The 20,344-nt window shown below is 45.4% G+C and overlaps 1 protein-coding gene across 1 annotated transcript in view; it reads left to right on the plus strand.

Annotated features, from left to right (window-relative positions):
- The first annotated feature begins 804 nt into the window (after positions 1 to 804).
- The window catches only part of LOC138248761 (uncharacterized), a 68,266-nt gene continuing 48,726 nt past the window's right edge, over positions 805 to 20,344 (plus strand). Inside the window, exon 1 of the mRNA XM_069202634.1 lies at positions 805 to 1,102. Within this exon, the coding sequence (XP_069058735.1) occupies positions 1,036 to 1,102 (67 nt within the window). The 5' untranslated portion in view covers positions 805 to 1,035. The remainder of the gene's footprint in view (positions 1,103 to 20,344) is intronic.

Below are 20,344 nucleotides of genomic sequence, written 5' to 3' on the forward strand. Positions count from 1 at the left end.
ATATGTATCATTTGATTTTGAGACTTACTTACATCGTATTAGCTTTGTTAATATAGGGAAATAAACTCATTAACTTTTAATAAACAGGTGTGGTTATTCATGACTGAAAGGTCATGGTGTGTCAAATTACTGTTTTCTATTGACCTAATTTGTTGTTTGATTACTAATTGAGTATTGGTTATTGGTTATAAATGATTATTGATTACTGATTTGAGGGATATGACGATTTGAGAACTCAACCTGGTCAAAAGGTTTACCGACCTCCGGCGTGTCCAAGTATAAGTAATCTACAAGGACTGGACGCGCTATCACTTCTACAAATCATATGATGATATTTTCAACACTTTGCAAGCTTCCAGAAAAGTGGTTAAAAAACACTAAAATTAAGTTTAGGGTGAGAAAAAAAACCTTGCAAAACGCACAGTGATAGGAAAATCTCGAAAATGATCAGGTACAATATTTTATGACGTAATCTTCATTCAGAGGGAAAGTTGAGCAAAGTTCATAAACTTCGTAATTTTATGAAGTGTAAAAGACGTGGAGACAACTTTATCGCAAAATTGTAATTCTTTGCACCCCTATCGGAGTGTACGTGGGGTTTCCCTGTCAGCCTTGGCAGCTTTTAGAACTTTGGTGGCCTCAGTGCCACCGCTCACAGATTGTCTTCTGTTTCACTTGACGGAGGGCAGTTCAGGTCCCTTAACCGAGGAGGAAGCAGGCTGAGCACAAACCAAAGAGAGGGGCGTTTATCGCGGGGGTGGGGACAGTCGTTTCCGTCACCGTCAGACATCCGTCGACACCTACGCAAACAGCGCAAGAGAGGGAAAGCAACCTGCAAGACACCCCCTCGTGGGACTGGCTTTCATTTTGTTGTGACTGCCCCAGACCAGTGGGAGAGGATTATATCACACAGCTGGGCTCGTGCACGCTCCGGGGGCGCCGGGGAGACCGTGCTAATTCTGTAATTCCGCAAAACGCGCAGCACCTCCATCAGAGCCACACAATGCTGCAGCAGCAGGTGCCTTGCGACTAGTCATGTGTCGCCGACAGATCCTGGTTTACGTCACCGCGTACCTGGTACATTTCTTCATACACGTGAATGGTAAGATCTTTCTGGTTTAATTCTAATAACTTGTTTTTTATATGTCCCCTCTTGCTGCAGTCACCAAGCGCTGTAAATAACGTGTGACAATTACCAAGCATAATAGCGCTCATTTTCCTGAATGCGGAAGGATGACATGCTGAGTTGGCCATGCAAGTGGGTGAGCTCTTATAAGTGGTTCACACCCAGATATTAGTTTGAGCTAAACTTATTGAATCTTTAATTAACATTTTCAAAGCAACCCCAGTGTTTTCACGACAAATACTTAATTTCAACGGTTTTACAAATTAACTCAGCACATGGCAAAGTTCTTTGTAGATTTTCCAATTTATGTCTCATATGAGACCTTGACTTAGAAAGACTGCAAGGATGCGCCAAGGCCTGGAAACACCCCGACATTAGAGCAGTAGTAAATACTAGACTAGTACCTTTCATTCCAGCTACCAGATACAAACAGACACATTCCCTTTGATTGCATTACATTTATCATAATCGATGATTAGGGCCCAGATTTAGTAAAGCATTGCACCGGTGCAGCAAAGCGGCGCACAGCACTGATTATTTACTATCTAGTCCTAAAGGGGTTTTGCACTAGCATGGTGCCTTTTTTCTCAGGGCAAAAACTCCTTTGTGTCGCTTTGAATCAAGAGGTTGCTTATGGGGCAGGTCAGCGCACATACCCACAGGTTGTGATGCAAAGTTCAATCTACTAAAACAGCCAGACCAACATCTCCTTGAAGCAGCCGGTAAGAAAGGTAAAATTAGTTGAATTCTTTAGAAATGCACATTTCATGTCTAATGCATAGGATTTTTCAGAGTTTTTCTAGGCATAGAACTTGCACTGGAAGGGTGTACGTCCTGTACAAATCCCATACTTGGCGGCACGCACGCACCTCTGCAGTGGTGTAACGCAAAATGATGCCCCACCCCCTGCAGAATGTGATAAAGGGCCCCCAAGTGTTCCAGATCTAACAAATATTCTTTGGATCTGGGGTAAATGGGGCCGTCTTTGAAGGGTCGGGCCCCTCCCTTCCCTCCTCGAGGGACGGCTACACCACAGGGGCTGCCCATGCACCTCTGCACCATGGTGGCATGTTGGCATCGTGGAAGGCAGTATGTTTGTTCACCAGTGACACCATCAGCTTGTCAGTCTTAGCAGATACGACTCTGAGTTGTGTATCCCTCTTTGCAGCAAGCAGATCTGGTTGCTGTGCTGCATTTTGTGAAAATTTAGTAAATCTGTCCCTAAGAGTTCCTGTCTTCGCCCTCTTGCACACAAGCATCTGAACACCACAGTCAAGCATACCTAAATGGGTCCAGGACAGCTCCCTCACTTACACTGATGCCACCACCACTAATCATGGGACAGATTCACCAATCATTGTGCACAATGGAGTTAACCAAAGTGCTCAGAATCTTCACTTTGCAAGCGGTACATTGCCATTCCCGCTTCATTGAATAAATATTGACCGAATATAATATTACACCTGTAGCTACTCCCCAGCCTGGGTCACGCCAATAAATACACCACACACGGACCAATGTATTACCTCTTTATTCTTCAGTGTGTAACTGCACACTCAACATTCTAAACCTACATTCACTTCACCACGTTCTAAAACTTACGTCATCATTCTTGGGGTCCATCAAACATACAAGACACGACAACACCCATAAAGAATATTTGTAAATGAGAACATTCTGCCATCACGGTCGGTCACAAATTTAGGTTTAGGCCCAAGTTTGTCAGTGTTTCTGGGTGAGCCTCTATAGATGTTTTTGAAGGGTCTGGTAAAAGCCTTTCCACATACCTGACCTACAGTGCATCTTTGTAATTCTTAAATGCTTCCCATTTAAATATCTGAGTACTACCTCACCCAAGGTCGGAGTCCTGTATTTCTCATCCCAAGACCTCTCTGTGTCAGTAAAATTGACGTGGGTACCCAAAAAAAGATCAACTGTTAGGAAAAATCTCTCTGCCTTGTGATATGTAACCAGTCACACACAAGTTTGGTATGAACCTTTATTAAAAAATATGAAAGCTTTAATATTTATTTTGCTATTTATAACTTACACGGCGGAATTCTGAAACTTAATTGTTTATAAGGGCCTAACTGAAAAAATAAAAGGGTAAAAAAAAAACTGATAATGTCGGCCAACTCAGAAATGTGTCTTGGGATCGTTAGAAGCTTTAGATTTCATGATGTCTGTACCAGAGAGTGACATTGCTGATTTTCTCCTGGAGGTTTAAAGAGCTAACTTGTTGAGCCAGTTACAGATTAGACATCTGTTCCTGGACCAGCAGCTAGAGCAGACATCTCATGGCACCAGAAATTGTGAGGAGAAAACGTGACGTTCCGTTTTCCTGAAGTTGAAGATCAGATGGTCCATGTAGACCCCTACTAGGGCAATTTTTGTATTGGGGAGCTTCAACCCTCCCCCTCCCCAACTAAACACAAACACCAACAAGATGTTGCTAAGGCAAACAGGTCTGTGACTCGGGCAGGGTCTTCCGTTCTCTTGTTTTGAGATGACTAGCCATCAGGAGCCCCTTGCCTTTTGTCACAGAATAACCTCCTCGAAGCATTTTGTGAGAGAAAAAAAGGTGAGAAGAGTTTAACTGTAGATGTCATTTAAAGAAAGAGGAAGGGGAGGCACATCTTTTAAAGTTCAGGGACGTGAACCACTCGCAGCCCCCAAAAGAAATAATAAACAAGATATTAATTTGAAAAAAAGCTTCTTCTTCATAGAACACACATACGGGTGCCTCTGGTGCCCCCTGTTGGAGGATGTCACTCAGGATTCCATTGAACGTAGCTACATGGGTGCTAAAAAAGAGAGGGGACATAAAATATACCTGGCCCACGTTAAGATGTCTCTTTCTTTAAACAGAGTTAATACTTATTTTCAAGGATGTCAATCAATAGTAGCCGGAGGCATTTGCAGTCTCATTCTGGCTTTGTTACCCCCGATGGTCACCTTGCTACCCCTGGTCTCAGAGCTCTGGAAGGATCCAGCCTTTGGAGTACTGTAACATCTTGTATCTGGGTACCACCCCGGAACGCAGCAGCCAGACTCTTGCGCCAGTTGCAGAGAACCTGTTCAGTCTCTGAAAAGCTCTGCACCCTTCACCGGCTCCCTGGGGAGAAGCAATTCCAATCTAAGGCGTTATACGAGCCCATCAAATAACATGGGCGCACCAAGCCTGTTCTCCTTGCTCCAGCCTTACTGCCCGACTAGTGTGTTAAGATCCACAGGCCTCAGCATGGCAGTGATTCTACGCTTCAAGCTGGATAGAAAGGGGAAAGCTCCTCTCGTGGTTTGGCGCCCACGTCCTGGAATAACTTGCAGCCTCATTGACGGGATGTATCCAATCAATTCAGTTTCGGGAAGCAGCTGACTTCTTGACTGTTTCTGGCTTGGAACAATCTTTGTTACTGTTGCAACAGGTGCGCTGGGAATCCCTTGTCTGGGCAGCCATGTGCAGTCCAAATCTTTGTCACATAACGTAACAATGTAACATAACGTAACATAACAATGTAACATAACGTAACAGGACATAACAACGTAACATAGCGTAACATAACAGAACAACAGGGCTGTCAGGGCTGTAACTGACCGATTTAGTTTCTTACCCCCACTTTGGAAAACCTCACCAGGAAAAAGGGGGCTCCTAGGGGCTAGGATCGGGAGAAAGGTCAACACTCTGATGTCAGGGGGTGCAAATATTGCCCAATACCGTTCAACCGCTTCCGGTATTTTGCTAAATCAATATCCAAGCACATATACTGAATCCCAAGACTGCAACCACAGCTCCGCCATTCTTTCAGTATTATCCCCATCATTAGAGAGGGGTACGGGATCCATTACAATGCAAGCTCGGCGCAGGGACGCTTCCTTTGGGAGCAGCTGCTTGCACTCTATGAATTGCTTTTCATTCATTCATTCATTCATTCACTCACAATGAAGTGAGTTCAAGCCTTCGGGTATGATTAGTTGATTGATTGACTGACTGATAGATTTGTAATGCACAGCAAATACCGGGAGAGACCCCGCACAAACAATAAAATAGAGAATGTGCAGCATGCAACAAACAAGAGCAGAATGTACAACAAAATCCTATAAAAAAAAAACATCAATAATGATATTGTACTTGTTATTTCTCAACTCAAGCAGGAGATCAAAAAAGCTTATTTCAGGCTCTAATGGCACATTAAACTTTTTCTTATGCTCAGCTTCAATGACATTTTAGACAATGCCATTACTTGCAAGCCAGCTGTTGGATTTTAGAGGGTAGAATAGCTTTGTGGGTAGACATGTGAACAAGACTCACAGGCAAGTACAGCTTTGGGAAATTTAATTGGCTACCAGTTGGAACGCAATATCCTTTGAGGGCTGTAACCATAAATGCAAGATTCTGCCTGGCAAGGCTCTGGAACCATCATAGGATCAATGGCTTTTCAACAGTTGCAGCATCAGCCTCAGAGGAACCTCACCCTAAATGTTCAAAGTTGTTCAGGTGCCAGAATCCACACCTGGAACTCCTTTTCCTTCATACACAAAGACAGTCATAGTAACTTCCCTCGATGATAACGAGGTTATGCGCACATAGCGGTTGCTACACAGATTTTCAGCATGGTAAATAACAGCCCTTCCTATTATTCAAGTCCATGATGCTCAATTCATAGACTTTGGGGCATCAAAAGTTAAGTAGCTACTCTGCGATTTGAACCTATGACTTTAATCCACAAAGTTCTATGCAAAGAGTGCATCAAATCCCTGCGCTATCTCACCCGTAACACCTTTTGACCAGAATAATATTTGACATCTTTTTGTGGAATACCTAATACTAAACTGACAATGATGTTTAGTCTAGCCTTAATATAGTTTGTAATCCCACGTTAACTCCAAATAAAAAAAAAATGCATAAAGTAAACAAGAGTTGGCAAAACCAATAGGTTTTCCCTATACAGGAGTCATTGGCTTCGGCAGTGTGTTTTGTCATGTTGTACACCAGTATGGCTGCTCTCCAGCATGGCTAAAAATTTGTGGCATGGAGTGTCAGAGTGGAGTGAGGGAGTAGAGTGTCATAGAGTGGATTTGTTGAAGTGTCGTAGAGTGGAGTAGGGGAATGACAGTGTTGTATAGTTAATTAGAGGGGAGTAGAGTTCAGTGGTTCAGTGGCATTGATTGTCATAGGGTGGAGTGGGGTGGTATAGTGTGGAGTGGGTTTGAGTGGACTGAGGTAGGGGGTGGATTGGAGTAGAGTGGGGTGGATTGGACTGGGCTAGAGAGGGATGGACTGAGTGGAGTGGGGTGGATTGGTGTGAGTTGGATTGGATTCGACTGGGGTGGATTGAAACGTGGTGAAGTGGATTAGATTGGGGTGGATTCAAGTGGGGTGGATTAGATTGGATTGGGATGGGTGGCTTGGATTGGTGTGATAGGGCTGAGGTGGGGTGGACTGGACTGGAGTGGGGTGAATTGGACTTGAGTGGGGAGGATTGGATTATCTGGATTGGAGTGGGGAGGATTGGGCTGGAGTGGGAAGGGATGAATTGAATAGGAGTGGGGCGGATTGGAGTGGGGTGAGGTGGATTGGATTACATTGGAGTGGGGTGGGCTGGATGGACTGGATTGGAGTGGGGTGGACTGGGATGGGGTGGGGTGGATTGAATTGGGATAGAGTGATGTGGATTGGAGTGAGTGGAATGGATTGGAGTGGGGTAGGGTGGATGGATTGAAGTGGAGTGGGCTGAACAGGGATGGGTGGGTGGAATAGATTGAATTAGGGTGGGGTGGATCGACTGGGGTGGATTGGATCGGCGTGGGGTGGTTTGGATTGGGATGTATTGGATTGGAGTGGGTTGGATTGGAGTGGCATAGGCTGGATGGATTTGATTGAAGTGCAGTAGACTGAACTGGAATGGGGTGGATTTGATGGGGGTACAGTAGGGTGGATTGGAGTGGGGTGGCGTGGATTGAAATGGGGTGGGGTGAATTGGTGTGGGGTGGGCAGGAGGGGGTGGCTTGGATTAGAGTGGTGTGGATTGGATTGGGGTGGCGTGGAGTGAATTGGACCAGAGTGGGGTGGACTGGAGTGGGGTGGACTGGGGTAGGCTGGATCGTATTAGGGTTGATCAGATTGGGGTGAATCACAATGGAGTGGATTGAATTGGGGTTGGGTGGACTGGAGTGTGGTGGAATGGATTGAGTGGGGTGGAATGGTATGAGTGAGTGGATTAGGGTGGGGTGGGGTGGAGTAATTTGGATTGAGTGTGGTGGATTGGATTAGGGTTATTGGATAGGGTTAGGGTGGTTTGAATGGGGTGGGGTGGATTGGATTGGGGTTGGGTGGATTGAAGTGGAGTGGGGTAGACTGGAGTGGACTGGGGAGGATTAGAGTGGAGTGGATTGGATTTGGGTGAATTGGACTGGAGAGGATAGGGGTGGATTGGATTAGAGTGGGGCTGGATTGGATTGGAGTGGGGTGAATTGGACTCGAATGGGTAGATTAATTGTAGAGGGGTGGGCTGGATTTGAGTCAGGTAGATTAAGGTGGGATTGGGGTGGATGGGACTGGAGTAGGGTGGATTAATGTGGACTGGAGTCGGGTTGTTTAAAGTGGATTGCGTTGGAGCGAGGTGGTTGAGTAGCATGGGTGGATTGGATTGAGTGAGGTGGATTGGGTAGCAGTGGACTTGATTGGAGTGGGGTAGATTGGAATGGGTGGATTAATTGTATTGGTTTGGAATGGTGTGGACTGCATTGTAGTGGGGTGGATTCTGATGGATTGGAGTGGGGTGAATTGGGATGGAGTGAGCTGGATTGGATTGGAGTGGGGTAAATTTGAGTGGGGCAGATTGTTTTGGATTGGAGTGGGTTGTTTGAGATTGGTGTGGCAGGGTGGAATGGGGCAGTGTGGATTGGGGCAGGTTGGAGGAGGGGAGATTGTTTTGGATTAAAGTGGGGCAGATTGGAGTGGCGCAGATTGGAATGGGGCAGATTGAAATAGATTGGTGTGGGGCACATTGGAGTGGGGCGGTTTGGAGTGGGACAGATTATTTTGGATTGGAGTGGGGCAGACTAGAGTAGGAGAGATGGTTTTGGATTAGAGTGGAGCAGATTGGAGTGGGACAGAATGCATTAGGGTGGATTAGAGTGGGGTGGGGTGGATTGGATTGGGTTGGGTTGGATGGGAGTGGGGTAGATTGGATGAGAGTGGGGTGGATTAGAGTGGGGTGAATTGGGATGGAGTGGGGTGGATTGGATTGCATTGGGGTGAGGTCGATTGGAGTGGGGTGTATTGTTTTGGATTGGAGTGGAGCAGACTGGAGTGGGGCAGATTGGAGTAGGACAGATTGTTTTGAATTGGAGTGGGGTAGACTGGAGTGGGGCAGATTGTTTTGGGTTGGAGTAGGGCAGCTTTCAGTGGGGCAGATTTGAGTGGGACAGACTGTTTTGGACTGTAGTGGGGCAGATTGTGGTAGGGCAGATTGGAGTGGGGCAGATTGTTTTGGATTAAAGTTGTGCAGATTGGAGTGAGACAGATTGGAGTGGAGCAGATTGTTTTGGGTTGCAGTGGGGCAGATTGGAGTAGGGCAGGTTGTTTTGGATTGGAGTGCAGCAGATTGCATTGGGCAGATTGTTTTATATTGAGCAGACTGGAGTGGAGCAGATTGTTTTGGATTGAGTGGGGCAAATGTTTTGGATTGGAGTGGGGCAAAATGTTTTGGATTTTAGTGGGACAGATTGGAGTGGGGTAGATGGGGATGGGGCATATTATTTTGGAATGGAGTGGGCATATTGTTTTGATTGGAGTGGGGCAGAGGGAGTTGGGCAGATTGTTTTGGATCAGAGTGGAGCAGATTGTTTTTGAGTGGTGTAGATTTTTTGGGATTGGAGTGGGGTGAACTGGAATGGGGCAGATTAGATTGGGGTGGGTTGGGTGGGTCGCAGGCACGACCCTAAAAAGAAAAGAAAATAACCTAAAATAATCTACAGGGCTTGTGAGTGGGAATATAACCTAGTGAACCAAAAGTTGACAAACGCCCACTTAGTAGAACCCCCTCTGCAGAACTTAATTTGGACCGTCAGTTGCTGGTGGGGGCCATCGGCACTCATTTTTGGGGACCAGCACTTATTTTTCCTGATTGTACATTTCCCAAGAGCAGGAAAAACACACAAAAGGGATGTAAGAAGAGAAGACGGAAAACCATCATGGTGGGAGAGAGCTGGTCCCTACAAGAGTGAGAAAAAAGGGGTAGGAAGTGTCCGGTAGTGGATTATAGAGGCCTGAGGTGGATTCAGAATTTAGCAGCCTTGGTATTCAGTACAGGGACATTTACTAACACCAGCCGCGGGCTTTTGAGCAGTCCCCAGGCCAACGGCACTCGGTATATTATGAAATAAACACTGCCACTCTGGTTTAGTCACAAGCCACCTAGTTCACTCTCTGTGTGCTGTTATGGGGTCACTGAACAGTCACGTTTCGGTTTTTCTCACCATTATAGGAAGTGAAAAGGTTGATTTATAATTATGCATGTGTGGCTATTGTTAGTCATCGATGCAAAGTATTTCCCTACTGTCAGTGTGTAAGATGTGCTGGAGGTAATGTAAGAATTTCCGAACCAGTCGGATGGAAAGAAATACAGTCACCCACTGAAGCAAAGTTCACTTTATGAAAACATTTGCGAACACTGGGTGATTAAAGTTCAAAAAACGACATAAGGGACCAAGGGCCAGATGTACACGTTCAAATGGATCGCCTCATAACTCACCGGCAGAACCCAAAGGACCCGGCTTCCACCGTTCACCTTAGAGCCCAAGAAGATCATCTGTGGAGTGCCCCAAGGATCGTCCCTCATCTTGACCCTCTTCAACACCAGCATGACCCCCCTGGCCATCACCATCAGAACGCTCAGACTCAACTTCCTCTACTATGCTGATGATACACAGCTCATCCTCTTATTGTTCGAAGATCCCTCCACCACAAAAACTAACTTCCACAGATCCATGATGAACGTAGCGGACTGTCTTAAACTCAACACTGAATAAATGGAAGTCTTCATCTTTGGGAACAACAACTCACCATGGACCAACACATGGTGGCTTGCAGAGCTCTGCATAACCCCACCCCAACAGACCACGTCCACAACCTCCGCATCATCCTGGATAGCAAGCTATCCATGAAGAGACAAATCTTAGCAGTCTCATCTGCCTGCTTCCACATCCTTTGCATGCTCCACAAGATCTTCAGGTGGCTCCCAGCAAACACCAGAAGGACTGTCACGCAGGCCTTCATCACCAGCAGACTGGACTATGGAAACAGATTCTATGTAGGAATCACTGCACATCTCCTGAAGAGACTCCAGAGAATACAGAACTCAGCGGCAAGACTCATACTCGACCTCCCCAGAAGGACCCACATCACTCCTCATCTCAAGAAACTGCACTGGCTCCTGATTCAGAAGAGATTCCAGTTCAAGGTGCTGACCCATGCCTACAAGGCCTTGCACATCGAAGAACCAGCTTCCATCAACAAACACCTGACCTTCCATCAACCGACCAGACACCTTTGGTCAGCTTCGCTCTCCCTCGCAGACACCCCATGGATCGGTTCAGCCAACAGCGGAGGACTCTCCTTCTCGCACTTGACACCCAAGGCTTGGAACAACCTTCCACTGCACCTCATGACCCCTCTGTCACTCTAGCGATTCAGAATAGAACTGAAAACATAACATAGAGTCAAAACAAGCATTGATAGATGTTTTAGAAAACTTTAGTTGTGAAAGCTTGTAGATTGCTGCATCCACTCTCTTGTAACATAGCACCTACGTTCATTTCACTTTTTAAAATGTAAGTGTGGGCACATCGTACATTTCAGACTTGAATGGTAAAGGAGCCGAGCCTGACTTCACAGGGCACAGTTATAACTCTTTACACAGCATTACTATTGTATTTTTATCGAAAAAAAGAGTTTGTTTTCACTTATGGAAACTACGTTTATCTTTGGGCTATCCCACCTGGATTTAAACTCTTATTGCAAAGTTTGCTACCAATGTGAGTGGTCAAACATTCCCTACATGTTCACGGTTGACTTTTGGCACTTTGCTATTTGTGCGCGGATTACAGCTGTTTTGCATGGAAATGTAATTTTAAAAACATTTTTCATGTTTAGGGAAGGGCGTAAGAAATTGTCTTAGTTTTGTCAGGCCCCCAACTGCAAAGAGGTAAAAAATCAGGTTGTCCAGAATCCACAAATGAAATACTTTTCATTGAAACGCAGAAAATAAATGGATCTCCTGCAATGATGTTTCATTCCTCTGTGTGGTATGGGAGACCTTAACTTATTAAATAAATTAATACACTTTTTTCATGGCTTATGTCAGCAGCATGAAAATACACGTATTTTGGGTAAAATGTTTTATGCTTCAAATAAAATAGCCTCATCCATCATGCCTTGTATAAACTCATCCTTCTCACTTCGAATAATTCCCTTTGGGTAAGAATTCCATAGAATTACACAACCATGCCCAGCGTCTACCTACAGTGTTTTTCTACTGGCAAAACACTAGAGCCCCAACTGTCCAAAATCTGGGCCAGATTTACAAGGCCCTAGCGCCTCCCTGCGCCACACAAGCGTAATATTTTTTACGCTAATGAGGCTCAAGGAGACATTTTTCACTGCGCCGTATTTACAAAGTGGTGCAATGCATGCATTGCGCCCCTTTGCCCCACATTATGCCTGTGCCAGGCGTAATGTATGCAAGGGGTGGTTCCGGCATTTTACAAGTTTTAACTGTGCCATTTTTGCGTCATTTTCAACGCCAGCTCAAAGCAGGCGTTAAAGTGACGCACCCATTGTAATCAATGGGCCTCCTTGCACTTTGATGCACTAGCGTCAACATTTTTTATGCTAGTGCAGCAAAGCGCCACAAGAGCGTAAAAAATGTTGACACTACTGGCCTAATGTATGACACGGTGCGCCATATTTTAAATTTAGCGCACACATGGTGCTGTTTGGTTGGGCTGGGGCGACGCAAGAAAACTGGCATAAATAACTAAAAATTGTGAGTTCCATATGAACTATTAGTTGCTGGGCTGATGAGGTCATCAGCGGCGCTTGTGAAAATATTAGCATGTTTGTGCAATGCCAATCTGCTCACTACGGTGCAGAGATGAGCGAGATATGTCTTGCACGAGTTTTGTACTTGAAGAGCGCTCTCAAGTTCAAATTTCTACAGTGTGAATTATCTACGCCATTTCAGTAAATCCTGCCCAATGAAGACCTTAAAAGCACTTGAAAGTAATTATAGACCATCTTTTGTAAAAGCAAAAACAAAGGGCCTGATCCACATATGTAAATTTACACTTTTGTGTACATTTACTACTTTTAGGTATTTTCTGCACCTGGGGACTTCACAATCGGGCAGAGAACTCTGCACAGATTTGTATAGGGAGTGCAGAGTCGCAAAACTCCGCATATATTTTGTGACTACCGAAAAGTAGTAAACTTACACAAAGGTGTAAGTTTACCTTTGTGATGCAGGTCCAAAAACATGAATATGACTATGTCATATAAGTTTTCATAAATGCTTTTCATTTTATTTTTGTTTTATCATAATTTTATTCCAATGTGTCATTTTTATTACATGCCTTTCTATTTACGAACGAATCCTATATTGATTGAAGGGTATCATCTTATGCCATTATTAATATTCATTTCTATGTCCATTATAATCCTGACTAATTGTCGGTAATCTTCAAAACTCTTTCTCATTGTCCTGTGTTTCCTCCCTCCCTCATCTTTGCCCCTGGTGCCTTCTACTTTGTGTCTACAGAAAGTTCTGTGTTCAGGCAGGACCATGTAGCAGGGAAGAAAGAAGCACACGACAGGGGCAAGTCAAATGTCTGTCTCTTAGGGAGCAATTCTCCTCAGATGGAAGAAGGTAGTGATACAATCGTATTTCTTTCAATGTTAATTAGTATTGTAAATCAGGCAGCTGAATTCTACCAAAATGCTCCATTTGGATTGACTGCCAGCAGGTCAATTTCCTCCTAAAAGATGAATAGGTAGTTCCAGCGACAAGCCTCATTACCCACATATCACTACGCCTTCACCCTCTCATAGGTGGCAGTAAAGATCATAGAGTTCTAATAAAGGATTCCGATCTTCACCTAGATCACAGAATGATTCTGCCCTGGGAGACATGCTGATGGAGTCGGCTGCTTAAGATTCATTCACCTTCTTGGCTAGCGTGCTGAATATGCACTTGAAAATGGTCAGGTCCCTGCACCTGCAAGTTACTGAAATTAAAGAGCCCTCAAAACATTCCTTTCTGTTTGTTGTTTTATATACTGAAAATGTTCCCTGGCTGTAAAATTGTGCAGTCTTTTAAAGTGTTACCCTGTTTTAAAATAGTTGCCTTATTTTTCTGTTTGATTTAAAATATGTTTTAATTGATTAACCTTGAATGCAGTTATTTAAAAGGTAAACTTTGGACTATAAATATATATTTAAAAAGTTTTATATTCGTTTTTTACATTATAGTCACAATAATATTAAGTTCGAAACCAGTACATGTTCAAACAAGGTGATGCCGTTACTGACAAATCAAGTGGGATAAGTCAAAGCAATAAATAAATAAATGTTCAGACAACAACTAATTTGGGGGAATTAAGTTCTATAGGAACACAAATCCATCTATTATAAAAATGAGATGTCTCTGCAGAGAGCTGCCTACACGACTAAAAACTCTCCTTCAATGCATTTGTATTGAAGATTCTAGCAAACCTTTAATGGCTACCAAACTGATACTGTTTTAAAAGTATGGAAGTAGTAAACGAGCGACAGAGTAGAGTAGCCTGAGGACATAGATGATGAAAAGGGATGCTGGGCTGTGTCATTCACTAGTATTAGCTCTTTAAAATACAGTAAAATGTCATCAATTACTAAGAACTCTACTTCCCCTCACATTTCTAACAGCTGGTTTCATATCTTCATTAATCCCTCAATACTCATTTACCTTAGCGTCCTCCAGAGGAAATCCTTTGAATTCAATACCTTCTATTCCAGGAATCTGGAGTTCAGGAGTGCCCACCTTTATCACGAAAAGAAGAATATTAGCAGTCTTGTTTTTTATTAGAGCTCAGTTGGTGAAGTTGCAGTAGAACTCTCGGTGATCAGCTGACAGACTGACGCTGCTTTTGGAAGGGGATAAATTACTCAACATGTCACAGCTTTTACTCACATGGATGAGGGGGGAAGCTTTTTTCTCACATGGAGCAGGTCCAGTCCAGCTCCCCCAGAGGACAGTCGCCTCTGCCTAACTGCTGCCAGCTGGACTTGGTGCCATCCAGTGTCCCTAGGAACCTTTGCCCCTGCCATCCTTGACCGCTGTTTTTTCCTGCCCTCCCTCTCCCCACTCTCCCGCCTCCCCCATGGCATTCCTCCCTTCCAGGACCTACCTAATAGAGGCTGCGGCACGGCTGTGCAGTGGGTATGCTGCTGGTGTGCTGAAGGTGCCCCAAATGCAAACCTGTCTGCGCCTGTCCGTGCCTGGACCTCAACCAGCACCAGGAACCCTGGTCCTCTGGACTCCGTCAGGTACTCTGCCACCAATCTCCGCACTGTAGACTCCACATGAAACAACTGTTACCTCGCATCATCCTGCTCCATGGTAGGACTCATTTACCTGCCTCCACTGCCACTTCACCTCATCGCCTAGACCACCCACTTCTGCAAGATCACGCACTACACTGTTCCTCGCCAGCCGAGACCCCACCGGATCAACTCAAATGCCTCCTGATCAACGCCAGATTGCTGTGCAAACATGCCACCAAAGTCTGAGACACCATTTCCAGTCTTGCCCCTGATGTACCCTTCATCAAGAGACTTGACTCACCCATGTGTCAGCCCCAGATGTCGCCACCACCACTCCCAGTGGCTACAAGATGAAGCACCGCCACAGCACCAACAGATATGGAGGAGCCATTGCCATCATACACAGGGAAGAAATCATCTGTACAACCAATGAAGTCAAAACCGCAACGTTTATGGAACACCTGAACTTCCTTCTCCACACCGACAACAAAACCACCATCAGAGGCACCCTCGCTTATAGGTCCCCAGGACCATGGACCGGCCTCAGCAATGCCATAATGGAATTCATCACCCTGCTTGCCTTAGAATCCGAACACTTCATCTTCCTGGGATACCTCAATTTTCACCTGGACAACCTCACAGACCCCATCTCCGCTGTCCTCATGGAACGTATGGACAACACCAGCCTCATGCAGTTGGTCTCAGGCCCTATGCACAGAGCTGGACATACACTAGACCCCATCTTTATGTCCGGCAACAGAAACACATACAGCCACAGCACTTACCTGGTCCGATCACTCCTTCATACACTTCATCTTCACCGGATTCTCCAGCACCAACCCTAACCACCTCAGTGCTCCTCTCCGCAGCTGGTCCCAGATCACCCAACATCAATGGACAGATGCACTATGCCTCTCCCAGACCGACATCTCTACCAACCTCAACCAAGCTATAGAGGATTTTTATGCCTGGATTACCAGCACCGCTGACTGAGTCGCCCCAACCAAACTGCAAGAAAGAAGGCCCTGACACACAGCTTAGAGGCCAGTGCCAACCATAACAAGGAACTTTTCACCATTGTCAAAGAGTTCACTTGCCCTTCAGCCACAAAAACACAATCGTGTCATCACAACAACTCTGCGATGCTCTTGCAGAGCACTTCTTCAACAAGATAGCCACCATTTACAGAAACACCGAGCCCCAAGCTACCAACCTCCCTAGCATCCCAAACTCTGCAGAAACAGCTGCCGATGAACCACTCACCACATGAGGACAGCTCAGTACTGCAAACACCAGAGTCCTAATGAACTCTGTCCACTCAGGAGCACCCATTGACCCCTACCCCCATCGATTCTTCAACCTTGGAAGCAATGAGATCAGCCACCAGCTCACCACTATCCTCAACACATCCATCACCACAACCACTTTCCTTGACCCCTGGAAACACAAAGAAGTCCGACCCCTCCTCAAGAAACCTTCACAGCCCCAATAGCCTGCAGAACTATCGCCCCATCTCTCTGCTCCCATTTTCTGCCAAAGTCCTACAGAAATACATCAACCACCAACTCACAGAACCCCCGGAGAGATACAACATGCTGTACCCCTCCCAATCAGGATTCAGAGCCAACCACAGCACCAAAACAACCCTGATCTCTGCAACAGATGACATCCGTCATCCTAGACAGCGAACTATCAATAAAAAAACAGGTCAACGCTATCTCCTCAGTCTGCTTCCACACACTCTGCAGGATTTTCAACTGGCTTCCCTCCAATACCAAAAAAACAGTGACAGCTCATCAACAGCCGTCTGGACTATGGAACCACACTCAATGCAGGTACCACTGGTGAACTCATGAAAAGACTCCAGACGATCCACAATACCGCAGTCAGATTGATCCACAAACCTACCTAAAGGAACCCACATCTCCCACCACCTGAGAAACCTCCACTAGCTCCCCATCCACAAGAAATTTAATTTCAAGCTACTGACCCACTCATACAAAGCCCTTCAGAACCAGGGACCATCCTTCATGAACCACTGACTAAAATTCCACTATCCACCCAGAAACCCCCACTCACCTTTCCCTCACACAGACACCTCACATCTGCTGCTGCCGAACCGGAGGACAATCCTTCTTCCACCCTGCCGCCAAATCTTGGAACGCCCTTCCCCTCCACCTTTGTACATCACCCTCACTGGCAGACTTCAGAATAGTACTCAAGACCTGGCTTTTCGACTGAGACCCTCAACCTAGCACCTGGATGACGTCACGAGTCGCAAGTCATTCTTTACAAGAACTAATTGATTGATTGATTGATTGATTGATTGACATGGGTGAGAAATGTATGTGTAAATTCATAGAAAACATGCCCTCATTTTAGCTTTTTCAGCAATACCCTTAAATTCACTCCGTACTTTGAGAGTCTGAGCAGTACTAGCTGTATTATCCAAGGGGGCAGGTGCTCCAAAATCGTTATTGACCAGGAAGGAGGTCTGACCCAACTTGATAAATAACTACCTGGGTGTGACCTCGTCCTTGTATAATATTGCTTAATCATTAGCCTGCACTTAATCAGAAACAGTGGACAAAGAGTGTGCCTTATTGCATCCCCTGAACTTGCACATTTTCTTCAAATTCAGCTATTTACTACCTGGCTATCTTCACAGGTCCTCGGGACTTAGAGGTACTGAAAATATTCTTCAGATAAATATTGTCTGTTTACTCTGGGTCTGATGATGGCAAGTATTATTCTGAAGCCTGTTGAACATCAAAAAACGTCCAATTAAATTTTGACTGTCAGAGGATAGTGAGATTGAGCAGTCAAGGATAATTCCACAAGGTAAATAACACAATCATTAGGGAGTCACATGCTCACTGAGGCCATCTGAGACAAGGGTAGTAGGAAAGGAGGTGAGGCTCAGAGCCGCGGAGCCCCCTAGATTGGAGCAGAAGCGGGCGGCATTAGGTCAGTGCAGCTTGCTTCCTCGGGGTGCCTGCTACCATCTCCTTGGCCTTCCTTTGTCACTTGAGCCCCCCACATGCTGCCGATCATGACAGGTGAGGGGCAAGCAGGCCAGCGTGCGGCTAGTCACAAGGCAGGAGTGGACTCATCTGCAACTGGGGTGTCACTGTGGAGATTTCACTGGAGCCGATCTCTTTCTGTCTGTCTACCAGACTGCTCTTGCACCGCCTTGACCACCGGTCTCTCAGTGCGGCACTGCTTTTGTACGGCTTTATTGCGCCCCGCTGTGCCTCGCCCTGATGGTTGAAGCCACTTGCGGCAGCCTTTCCCTTTCCCAGATGGGGCAGACTGGCGTAGGCCGCAAGATCACTCATCACAAGGTTGTAGCAAGATTTATATCGTGAGCGCTCTTGGCCTTGAGACCTCCCTTTAATTGGCCTGAGATTTGACTGCACCACCCAGCTGTGCACCAGTTGCTCCCCTGCCTTAGCCCTACCCGAAAGTCACTGATGGCCCATGTGTGAGCCGTTCCACAAGGACTGGACTGCAGTGGAAGACCGTACGCTTTAAGCGGGGTGACTTTACATACTGGAACTGGCACCTGGGATCACGAAACACATTCTCTCTGGTGAGCTCATAGTAGTTGCTGGAAATGTATTTGCACCCCCCCTACCTCTGGCTGTCATACTTACACCCAGGGATACTGTGAATATTTAGCTGTGGCTTTTTCTTTGAGCTGCGTTCCCACTGTTGTGGGGGCTGGGGGCCTATGAAGAGATTTTATAGTGGACACCATCGGGGCCCAGTTGGGGGCCCCCTCCTGAGACAATTGTGAGCCTCCTGTCTACAGTCAAGGCTCTGAAAGACTGCCCCTGAGGCATTTTATTCTTCAAAGGAGCCGTAATCATTTCAATTGCAGTAGTTATTGTGTTTTACTGGTCTCCTCAGCGGGCCTATCTTTTTCATGACACCTTACAAGTTCCACTGCACTCACCTACCTTAATTGCTGTGCCGGACATTTATTCTGATATTGCACAGCCTAAACCCACTGGTACTGCGCCTGGATCCTGGACTGTGGTGAAGGCAGCAGAGGAAACCATTGAATGGTACCACTTGACTTGACTGTATTGTCAAGCGGGCAATAGGAAGTCTATCTCATAGAATCCCATTGATTCTCTGTTTTCTGATTAATTATTTAAAGGCAAGATGCTATGAAGATGCTATGAAGGGTGGGGGAGTTGCAACATTAATATACTCTTGGATATTGACATTTTATGTTGCACAGTTGTTTGTTATATATATTTTTATTTTAAGTGTACACTAATAACTGTCTAATTGCCCTGTCTTCCAGCTGATTTGTACCTAATCCTATTTGGTTCAAAGCTGGGCATGTTGCTCATTGTTTGTATTTTTTTTAGGGTCAAGGATGGGTAACAGGAAAGCCCAAGATAGGCAACCTTCATCTTCACCACCTGTTGAGGTTACTTCAAATATGAAGATGCTCCACAAGGCACTAGTGGTGCTCAGCATGGAGATAGAACTGACTGAACACTGTATTTCTCTTCAGTCAGGACTGTCTCCAGGGCTGATAACCCTCTGGTATCTTGCTGCCCTTCAGAGGTTCAGTCACTATCATCTGAAGTTCCCTTGAAGTTTGAAAGCATTGAAGCTATGGTGGTCAATTCTGGGACTGTTGGTGCTAATGAGGAAGCAAATAGGGTGTGCAAAGAGAGCAAGGTCTGCAACTCCTCAAACCAGTATAGCTCCCATATCAAAATCAAGCAAATTCTCTGACTCTGTAGGGACTTTGATTGAGGTCCGTTCTGGTGGCGATTGTTCATCAAAGCTGGGATGGATTCATCAAATCATTGTAGCTTGTATCAGTAATATTAAAGACCTTCTTAGAGCTGAACTCAGTCCTTTAGTTGCTCAACTCAATGCTATAGAAAATAAATAGACACTAGTAAAGGACTTTGGTGCTCAGTCAAACACATGTAGCAATGTAGAGAATGAACTGTCCCGTTTAAATGGCACAAGCGTCCACTTTGAAGCTGGCAATATAGTAGATGGTAATGACAGTAGGGCTACCCACATTGGTTTGACAAAAGACTTACAAGCCACCATTAGTACAGAGGCTCTGGTTAATCCTCTCAGCAGTGTTTGGGTGTCCCCAATGCAACTAACCCTCAGCCACACTCTGCCCCAGCAGGCCCTGTTCCTCTTCCCTCCTTTATCTAGGGAAGACATAAATTTAAGTAATAGCACTGGGACACATAGGCTTCCTAGGATTCATCTTCCTCCAGCATCATGCCCATATGTTGTAATCTTAAATAGAGTACCAAAGTTGCATGCTGAACAGAAGGAGCGTTATGATGTACTGTTTAATAAAACATTGGATTGACTTGTAAAGCATAGAGATTTCCCCCTGTCACAGGCACATAACATTCTGCTTACTCAATGGGTAGAATGGCTGGGATCCTGTATGGTGGACCATGAAGGGGATTGTATTATTGTCAATTTTAGGTATCGCTAGCTGTCAAAACTAGATTTAATTGGGGGAACCAGAGAAGCTCTGGAGGCAGTAGTAGGAATTAGTGTATAATTATTTGATAAAATAAAGGATAGGTACTTTTAAAAGGATGTCAGGTGAGCTAGAGGTGGGAGTCTGACCT

This window comes from Pleurodeles waltl, chromosome 8, assembly GCF_031143425.1.
Source record: "Pleurodeles waltl isolate 20211129_DDA chromosome 8, aPleWal1.hap1.20221129, whole genome shotgun sequence".
Classification (NCBI taxonomy): Eukaryota; Metazoa; Chordata; class Amphibia; order Caudata; family Salamandridae; genus Pleurodeles; species Pleurodeles waltl.